The 10,271-nt window shown below is 44.4% G+C and overlaps 1 protein-coding gene across 2 annotated transcripts; it reads right to left on the bottom strand.

Moving 5' to 3' along the window:
* Positions 1–2,439: 2,439 nt before the first annotated feature.
* Positions 2,440–9,916, bottom strand: LOC124143465 (putative methyltransferase DDB_G0268948). Of its 2 annotated transcripts, XM_046512451.2 has the most exons (5): positions 9,496–9,846; positions 6,921–7,196; positions 6,032–6,129; positions 4,129–4,260; positions 2,440–3,615 (listed from the first exon to the last, which is right to left on the bottom strand). In XM_046512451.2, the coding sequence occupies exons 1-5, from the start codon at positions 9,685–9,687 to the stop codon at positions 3,519–3,521; spliced, it is 795 nt and encodes a 264-aa protein (XP_046368407.2). In that variant the 5' UTR covers positions 9,688–9,846; the 3' UTR covers positions 2,440–3,518. The 2 variants fall into 2 exon arrangements, with proteins under 2 accessions (XP_046368407.2, XP_046368408.1); XM_046512452.2 differs by lacking the exon at positions 4,129–4,260 and having other exon boundaries at positions 9,496–9,916.
* Between the last annotated feature and the right edge of the window lie 355 nt (positions 9,917–10,271).

Raw genomic sequence — 10,271 nt, 5'->3', positions numbered from 1 at the left:
TTTTAGGACCGTTATATACAGTTATACCCGGATATAATGCCAACCTGGTTGTAACGCCGTGTATTTCTTGGAAGAGAGTTCCGCACTGTCAAAATTACCTTTTTATAATGCCAACCTGGTAATAACGCCATGTTTTCCTTGGAAGAGATTTCCGCACTGTCAATTTACCTTTTTATAATGCCGATCTGGTTGTAACGCCATGTTTTCTTTGAAAGAGATTTCCGCAGTCAATTTACCTTTTTATAATGCCAACCTGGTAATAACGCTATGTATTTCTTGGAAGAGAGTTCCGCACTGTCAAAATTACCTTTTTATAATGCCAACCTGGTAATAACGCCATGTTTTCCTTGGAAAAGATTTCCGCAGTCAAATTACCTTTCTATAATGCCGATCTGGTTGTAACGCCATGAGTTTTTTGGAAGAGATTTCCGCACTGTCAAATTACCTTTTCATGCCAAACTGGTAATAATGTTAGTGGAAATGGGTTTTTTTCTGAACAAACACCCCCAAACCCTGTCACTGACTTATCTTAGTAGGTTAAATAAAGAATTTATTAAAAAGGTAAATGTGCTATTTAAAGACTTGAACATCGTGAAGTACTTCCGAAAAGGGCGTCTTCATGGACTTGATATGGGCTTGAACTTGCAGTCCTAGAACGTCAAGTCACTCAACACATAATAATAGTGCCCTCAAGATGTTTTGGGGCGGTCGGGTAGCCTAGTGGTTAAAGCGTTCGCTCGTCACGCCTAAGACCCGGGTTCGATCCCCGACATAGGCACTATATGTGAAGCCCATTTCTGGTGTCCCGCTCCGTGATATTGCTGGAATATTGCTTAAAGCGGCGTTAAACCATACTTACTCAAGTCGTTTTGCAAAAGGTGAGGTGAAATGAGGTTAAAAGTCACGTTCAAGATTATTGCACTCATATAGCGACGTGCATGTACGTGTGTGTGTGTGTCTGTGTGTGTCTGTTTGTACCAGTTCGGACTATTCCGGTTTATAGTACTTGCCCGATCAGATATCATGCCGAAGTTTAACATGAATACCCCACTAGACACGGTATACTGACTCCGAGCCGACCAGTGCTTGTTTGATCCCCTTGAAGCGGAGCGCCAGACAGGGTAACAACGAGTACCATCTTTTAACGTCTCTTGGTATGACGTGGACGGGGATAGAACCCCCGACCTTCCGCTCTCCGGGCAGACACAATCCACTACACCACGGAGGCGGTTTTTTCTTTTTGAAGCTAAAGGGTAGAAGCTGATATAATGGATGTATACAATTTGTGTGGACATTATGTTTTTCGAGGGCAAAAGAAAACTGCGTGGCCCAGTCGTGAAAGGTACCGTAATTAGCTTGCAGACTGACGTCACTTGGCCTTTACAGAAAAATATGATCGTGGGTTCGAATCCCGGTTCGCCCCGATTATGTTCCTAGTTTTGACAGCAGCATACCCGTGCTTGTAGGTTTCACCAAAGTAGTAAACGTCTGAGACCTGCATCACTTCGGGCTTTCCTCCCACACTGAGTGAGTGAGTATGGTTTTACGCCGCTTTTAGCAATATTCCAGCAATATTCCAGCAATATCACGGCGGGGGAGGAAATGGGCTTCACACATAGTACCCATGTCGGGAATCGAACCCGGGTCTTCGGCGTGAAGAGCGAACGCTTTAACCACTAGGCTACCCGACCGCCCCCCTCCCACATTGAACTGACGCGCCCTGGTGTAACTGGAAGACAGTTTAAAGTGGCGTTACACCCAATCACTCACTCACTGCTAGTGCACGTCCAACGTTCACAATAACATGTTGGAGTATAGATTTGAAGTTGGGCATACTAATCCGAGATGATTTGATATTTTGGACCCCTCCCTTTTAAAAATGCTGGATCCGCCACTGGACAATGATGACACCAGTCCTGCTATTTTGTCTTCTCAAAACGAGCACGGGAGGTGACCAGATTGAAAGAGCGTTGTTTGGTCCGATTCTGTCATTGAGTTTGGTGAGGTGAAATTGCGTTTAACGAAGCGTCGAAGATTTTTGCACTTAAATAGCCGTCTGTCTGTTATTGTGTGTGTGTGTGTCTGTTAGTGTGTATGTGTGTGTGTGTGTGTGTGGCTGCTTGTACTTGTCCGGACTGATGCCGATTTATAGTGCTAGCTCACTGAGATACCATGCCGCAGTTTAACATGAATACCCCACTCACACAGTATACGGACTCCGAGCCGACCAGTCCTTGTTTCAGCCCCTAATGCCGAGTGCCAGACAGGGTAACAACAGGTACCATCGTTTAACGTCTTTTGGTATAACGCGGACGGGGATCGAACCCCGGACCTTTCTCTCTCCTGGCGGACGCTCTACCACTAGACCACGGAGGCGGTCATTCTGTCATTGAAATACGACGCAAAGGATGAGGAGTGCAGCGTTAAACAACAAACAAAAACTGTTTATTATTTTTACTCAAAAAAACAGAGAGAGATACATGGCACATCAAAAGATAAATACAAGTGATGCATCAATATATTGATAAAACAGGGAAAACAACACAACTGGTCCTCAGTTTCTTAAATTGGATCGGCATGTCAGCCCGTTTGAGTTGATTAATGTCATCGTCCCTTCACGGCTTTGAACGGCTCACGATATCAATCACAGGTTTGTCTGGTCCAGACTCGATTATGTATAAACCGCTGACATACAGCTAGAATATTGCTGAAAGCGGCGTTCAACAACAACAAATACAAAAAACCCATGCTCGACCAAACGGAGACCTACTACCCTTGGCCACAGTGACGTGGCAACATTGCGGCTCTACCAGTGTTAAGGACGGTCGGATAGCCTAGTGGTTAAAGCATTCGCTCGTCACACCGAACTGGGTTCGATTCCCGACATTGGTACAATATGTGAAGCCAGTTACTGGTGTCCCCCGCAGTGATATTGCTGGAATTTTGCTAAAAGCGGCGTAAAACCATACTCACTCACTCACTACCGGCCGTGCCAACCGCTCTTTGTCTTTCATCTTCGACATGTCGTGCTGCAACAGTGATATCATCCTCTCCATCTTCTGGGTAAGCTTATTGGTAAACCAACACTTACACCTGGATCCATTCCAAGAGGTCTGGCGTACCAATCAGAATGCGAGTTACAAACCAACCTCATTTTTCAGTTGGCCAGTCCCATTGATTATGATCGAGACTGCGAGAAATTCAACGCAAAAGACTGACACGCAAAAGAAAGCCCTCAAAAATATATTTGATGGGAACGATGTCTTCATGTCCTTTAAAAGTGATGGTGACTTTGGTTTCTGGGTACTACGAGTTACCTCCCTTATCATTTCCTTCACGTCGACGTTTGATTGGTTGGTAAAATCTTGATGAAATTCCGGAATTGGATCCAGGGCTTAGTGTAGGCTTACCGAATGGCGGGCCCTGGAGATATAGAGGATGCAGTGATATATTCGACATTGTACCAGTATACCCCTTATGCTGCCTTTAATGTTATATATCCTTACACGACATGCAACCTACTCCTTTGGTTTCTGACCAAGCAGCATAAACACAGGCCATGATATGTTAACTTTCGATTCTTCCCCAGCCGAGGTTTGGTACAAGGCCGTCAATCTGAAACAGGAATTAATATAATGAGGGGGGCTTCACAGAGTGCTACGGCTGTTGTTTTGCATTTTTGTTGATTGACGCCGAGTCTGCCATATTCCAGCTATATCACGACAGCTTATTAATAATAAGTCCAGGACTAGGTTATCAGCACGCCACGACTATGATGACACACTATACGTTTGCTTGTTTGTTTGTGTGTTTGTTGTTTAACCGCCGCTCTATCCAATATTCCTGCTGTTTAACGGCGGTCTGCAAATAATGGAGTCTGGACCAAACAGTCCAGTGATTGATATCATGAGCATCGATCCACGCAATTGGGATACAATGCCATGCATGAACCAAGTTAGCGAGCCCGACCACCAGATCCCTTTAGTCGACTCTTAGGACAAGCATAATCTGATGACAAGTATATGTGTTGCTGAAGACCTATTCTAACCCAGATCTTCATGGGTCAATTTCCAAAATGACTTAGACACAAGAATTTTCCTCACACGGTACCCACATCTTATTACTTACGTTTTTCTGATGTCTTCGAGGTCGGAAGCGGAAGGATGTGCATTGAGGTACGACTGCCAACCAGACCAGGAGGAAACGTAACCAACGAACTGGTCAACTGTCCATTCCTTGACAATCTTTAAACTCTCCTCCCTGCCAACGTACCAAAATTAGGACTGATTAAACCACGGTACTAGTTGAAAAAATATGACGATAATATTGAAAAAAGGTTCTCAAAAATACCCCTTTATTTTTTAAGAGTCGTGTGAAACATGTTTCGCAGGTTGATCAGTAATTTGCCGCTTTATGCCCAAAGACCGGTTCTCGTATCAGTTCTGATATTATTGGATGGATGCCAACAGAAGAGTTATCTTCCCTTGTCTTTTTTTTGCTTCTGATGAGAAACACTCTTAAAGCACCGACACTTCCATCAAAGGTCACAGTCCTAAGCAGTTTCACGGTGTTTATGACCACTATGAATGAAAAAAATGTTTACTACTCATTTTTCTAAAAGTGAAATTCTTGTTATTCCACTTGAAGTGAAGAAAGGTTTCCATAACCTTTGTGGCCCCATCAAAACATGATAAATGTATATGTATTTCTTGGAATTCAAGGAGCGAACCAAATCCCCTCGGTGCTCGCAGTCAAAATGGGTTCAAAGAGCGCGATACCTGTGTACGAGCTGACAAAAGGTGACCTCGATGCTGTGGCGAGTATTAGAGATCGATGGCCGCCGTTATATAGCAGGAATATTGCTGCCTGTGGCGAGTGTTAGAGATCGATGGCCGCCGTTATATAGTAGGAATACTGCCGCATGTGGCGGGTGTGGGGCATCGATTGCCGCCGTTATATAGCAGGAATATCGCTGCCTGTGGCGAATATTGGAGATCGATGGCCGTCGTTATATAGCAGGAATATCGCTGCCTGTGGCGAATATTGGAGATCGATGTCCGCCGTTATATAGCAGGAATATTTCTGTCTGTGGTGGGTATTGGAGATCGATGGCTGCCGTTATATAGCAGGAATATTGCTGCCTGTGGCGAATATTGGAGATCGATGGCCGTCGTTATATAGCAGGAATATCGCTGCCTGTGGCGAATATTGGAGATCGATGGCCGCCGTTATATAGCAGGAATATTTCTGTCTGTGGTGAGTACTTGAAATCGATGGCCGACGTCATATAGCAGGAATACTGCTGCCTGTGGCGAATATTGGAGATCGATGGCCGCCGTTATATAGCAGGAATATTTTTGTCTGTGGTGAGTACTTGAAATCGATGGCCGACGTCATATAGCAGGAATACTGCTGCCTGTGGCGAATATTGGAGATCGATGGCCGACGTCATATAGCAGGAATACTGCTGCATGTGGCGAGTGTTGGAGGTCGATAGCCGACGTTATATAGCAGGAATATCGCTGCCTGTGGCGAATATTGGAGATCGATGGCCGCCGTTATATAGCAGGAATATTGATGTCTGTGGTGGGTATTGGAGATCGGTGGCTGCTGTTATATAGCAGGAATATATCTGTCTGTGGCGAGAGGTGTTGGAGATCGATGGCCTCCGTTATATAGCAGGAACATCTCTGCCTGTGGCGTGTGTTGGAATATAGCAGGAATATTGCTGCCAGTGGCGAATATTGGAGATCGATGGCCGCCGTTATATAGTAGGGATACTGCTGCCTGTGGCGGGTGTTGGATATCGATTGTCGCCGTTATATAGCAGGAATATTGCTGCCTGTTGAGAGTGTTGGAGGTCGATAGCCGACGTTATATAACAGGAATATTGCTGCCTGTGGCGATAACTGGAGATCGATGGCCGCCATTATATAGCAGGAATATCGCTGCTTGTGGTGAGTATTGGAGATCGGTGGCCGCCGTTTTATAACATTGATGGCAAATAATAACACGCCTTCATGCTACTAACCTAAAAGAGCCATGGTAGGGTAAAGAGAATTCTCTGTAGTGAGTGTTGATATGGTCCCTCTTATCGTCCCAGTAGCCCTTCAGTGTGCTCCAGTAGAACTGAAATAGGAAGAAAACCTATCATCTTTGTTTGTTTGTTTGTTTGTTGTTTAACGCTACACTCAGCAATATTCCAGCTACATGAAAACTGTCTGTAAATAATCGAGTCTGGACCAGACAATCCAGTGATTGACATCATGAGCATTGATCCACGCAATTGGGATACGATGACATGCATCAACCAAGTCAGCGACGACGGCCACTCGATCCCGATAGTCGCCTCTTACGCCAAGAATAGTCGCCTTTTACGGCAAGCATGGGTTGCTGAAGACCTATTCTCTGTTTTGGTGAAAGTCTGTTTATAGGGAGGCTTCGCTCCTGTTTTAGGTCTAGGATTGTGCCATGTGAAATCACCGTGGAAGCTTCTAAATTAACCTATTGCCATCTGTCAATCAAACCATATAATTGACAAATCAGACCGTCCGACGTGATAGGCACAGAATCCGCCCATAGGGAAAGTCAGAACATGTCTATACATAATACCACTAAAATGGATAGAAACCAAGGACAAGAAAAGTGAGTGAGTTTGATTTTACGCCGCTTTAAGCAAAGTTCCAGCAATATCACAGCGGGGGACATCATAAATGGGCTTCACACATTGTACCCATGTCGGGAATCGAACCCGAGTCTTCGGCGTGACGAGCGAAAGCTTTAACCCCTATGCTACCCGACCGCCCAGGACAAGAAAAGACCTTACGATAGTACTATGCCTGAGATAAATGGACTTAAAGTGTAGATAAAATTTACAGACCTTATTCCAGAATTTACGGTACCGGGACAACCTCAGTTACCTTGGATATAATCTCCTGTGCCCGAGGGTTGTCTATGGTACAGTTACCGTAGCCATACACAACCATCGCCCCTCCCGGCCGGAGAACCTTTTCCACCTCTCTGTAGAACTTCCCCGTGTCCACCCAGTGAATGGCTTGGGCAATGGTCACTAGGTCCGCAGTGTCCGGCGGGACCACTGTGCTGAAACTCTCCGCGAAGCCCACCTCAAACTTGAGATTGGGCACGTCCGATGCCGCATGCTCTACCTGTTTGGGGCTCACGTCCACGCCGACCACCTGGAACTCAATCAGCCGTGTATACAGTGGCGACCAGACATGAGGTGAGGTGAGGGGAAATGGGGTTTAACATCGCGTCCAGGACCTAACTCCGAACCTTCCGCTCTCGGAGCGGACGCTCTACCACTAGACCACGGAGGCGGTCCGACCGTACATGAACTAACAATCGATCTGAAGCCTTGACAATGTCTTATTGTGTCGCCCCAAGTTTACCTTTTACGACCAATGGAATCTGTTTCGGGGATAAATCGAAATCTCAAGACTGGTTATTCTCTGGCGTTGACGTTTTATATTTGTAATTATGGACAAATCAGAAATGTTTTAAGACATATTTCCTGATGGTCAACACGAGGCTACCCCACCGCCCTCTGTAAAGAATTGTTCAAGACGTTATGTATCGACGTTATGACGTTACGTATGACAAAAACCTCCCGATGGCCATTTTAATAAAATAAAATCATGGTTGAGTGAATGGGGTTTTGCGCCGCAGTCACAAGATACATCACTGCGGTCTAAATATTTAACGTGTCTGTGCTAGGCGAACCGGTGTTTCATAACATGAACAAAGACGTTCACAGAAACGTTCACAGACGCCGACGCCGAAAAACGATGGTCGATGGACGATGCACAACGAGACCATGGCTTTAAGGGGGTTCTCGGTCGTCGAATGTTACACTATGTGTTGTCAGTTAAAAAGACAGGGTGTTTCAATGTCTTAATACATAAACAACAAACGGTATTAACCTTTACACTACATCTGTGTAAACATTTACAGACGGATTAAGGTCAAATTCATACTACGGAGTGATTCGGATCAAGCAATGACAAAAATGCAAATTGAGCTGTATCGGATATGTGTGGTTATTGACAAGACCCTGTGTTAATACTGAAAACATTTACATACTACCTGGCATAGAAGGAAAACACTAGTGTGTCCTTTCCTTGCAGGCGGTGTGTATTGAAATATGGACAAGCCAAGTTTTAAATCACAAGAACTGCTTTTATCGGGTCTGGCCGCAACACCAGATTTCATGGCATATGCAAATTACAATGTCACACTCAGACTACTGGGTGTAAAAGGGTGAAAAGGGCGATAGTTCTTTCTCAAAGGGACGTAATTCTTTATTGGCACCTTGAGATTTCAGCGATGCCATCAGATTACACTTTAAATCATCGTCCACCTTATAATAACAGCGGGTAACCCATGGTGTATTTTCAAAATGGCGACAATATTTCGATTTCTAGACAGCTTTCAGACACATTTTCTCTGTTAAATGTAATAAACTTTAAAAGATGAAAAATTGAAGATGTTCTACTTTCAACTCTATTGTTATTTCTTGTATTAAAATTCAAAATTGGATTGTGCCTCAAATTTTCAATGCGGCAGTTGGTGACCTGGGTGCCATTGTACAAAACGATCTTAGCACTAAAGTGATCGTAGCATGATACCTTAACAAAGACTGAGTTTTTTTGTACAACAGGTCACAAGCGAGGTAATGACTTGATTGGTTTATCTGGATCCTCTGACGTCATATCGCAAAAAGTGCATTGTAAACTAAATTTGCTGAAAACAAAACTTTGCGCTATTCTTTAGTGAGTTGGGTTTAACGCCGCTTTTAACAGTTTTACTGTTATATCGCAGCGTGTCAGCTTAATGTGGGAGGAAAGCCCGAAGTGATACAGGTCTCCGACGGTAAAACCCATGAGCACGGGTATGGTGCTGACAAACCTAGAAAAACAGGATCGGGGCGAACCGGGATTCGAACTCACAATCATAGGTTTCTGGCTGGTCCAAGGGACACAAATCTGCACAACGAATCGCGGCGCCTTAGACGACTGGGCCACCCGTGCCCCCTGCTATTCTGTAGATATATATATAAGATGTTATGTGATGATCATGTTCCAAGCCTATGGTAAAATTGTAATGATACAAGAGAGCAGTGGTCGATATGACAAACGGCAAATAATTTGAGTGCTGCACTGAAATTACGCCCTGAAATCTGTTGTTGCGTCCGGACCTGATTATTTGCAGAATACAAACTGCGAAACACGAACTACGCTAGTTTTTGTCATAACATACACGCATAAAAAAATAAATAAATGACCACCTGTTTATGTTGGAAAAGATAATTGAGCTCAAACACACGCACGCACACACGCACACAGGGAGCATACATTTGATTTTCAAAGCAGAGCATGTGCACTCACCCTCTTTTGAAAATCAAATGGTTGTTGCCAAAGCTAAATTAACAATACAACCCCGCGATTTTCCTTAAATATTTCTTTCCACAAATCTCACCTGTTCGAAATATTGGGTCAAATGTTTTGTACTTTGACCCGAACCGCAGCCTATATCAACTGCCAGCTTGAATCGGTTTCCGCCATCTCGGCAGAATTTGAAGATGCGCTCGTATATGTCTTCGCCATAACTGGGGCGGTATTTCGCGTACAGGTCAGCGTGTTTAGCAGCCTCGAAGAAACGTTTACTCATTGTTTCACAACAATCGGCGTTTACAACAAATCAAAGGGTCAAGATGTCATACCTCGGAACCAGCAACTGATCACCGATTGTAGGCTATCTCTGCGGTCTACGAGACCAGGCGATTCGGTGTTTTGAAGAAATTAGAGTTACCTCCCTTATTGCTATATTTATCCCAGCTCTCCACAGCGATAACCCGTTCACGGAGCTCGCTCTCTCTCTCTCTCTCCAAAGATTATCACACTATCGCCACCAGTCACAGCTCCCCACTGCGCTAGGCAATCATTCATGAACTGTCAACAGACTGACCGTTATGTTTACAAACAAGCTATGACGTCGAGTCATCGAATACTCTTCCCCCAACTGAATTGCTTTCCTTGGTTTAATTTGTCAGTTGAATTTCTATTTCATTTCAACTATGATCTAGTGAGTACAGTGAGAATGTAAATGTGGAAGTTAATCTGCAATCTCGAACCAAAACCTATACAAGAATTATATATCACCAGTTCCATAAAATCGCCACTTTTTCGGACCTGTACACGCAGCCACACACACGTGCATGCACGTCGTTATAATGAGTGCAATATGTTAAACCC

Source organism: Haliotis rufescens, unplaced genomic scaffold, assembly GCF_023055435.1.
Source record: "Haliotis rufescens isolate VD_foot unplaced genomic scaffold, xgHalRufe1.0.p SCAF_8, whole genome shotgun sequence".
Taxonomy (NCBI): domain Eukaryota; kingdom Metazoa; phylum Mollusca; class Gastropoda; order Lepetellida; family Haliotidae; genus Haliotis; species Haliotis rufescens.
The sequence above is the reverse complement of the archived record's forward strand: the minus strand, read 5'-3'. Positions and strand labels throughout refer to the sequence as shown.

Excerpts from the sequence above, each read along its gene's own strand:
- LOC124143465 (XM_046512451.2), bottom strand. The coding sequence starts at position 9,687 with ATGAGTAAACGTTTCTTCGAGGCTGCTAAACACGCTGACCTGTACGCG. Across the intron at positions 7,197-9,495 it reads TGACCCAATATTTCGAACAG|GTGGTCGGCGTGGACGTGAG; the intron begins GTGAGATTTGTG and ends ATTGAGTTCCAG. Across the intron at positions 6,130-6,920 it reads CACAGGAGATTATATCCAAG|TTCTACTGGAGCACACTGAA; the intron begins GTAACTGAGGTT and ends TTCCTATTTCAG.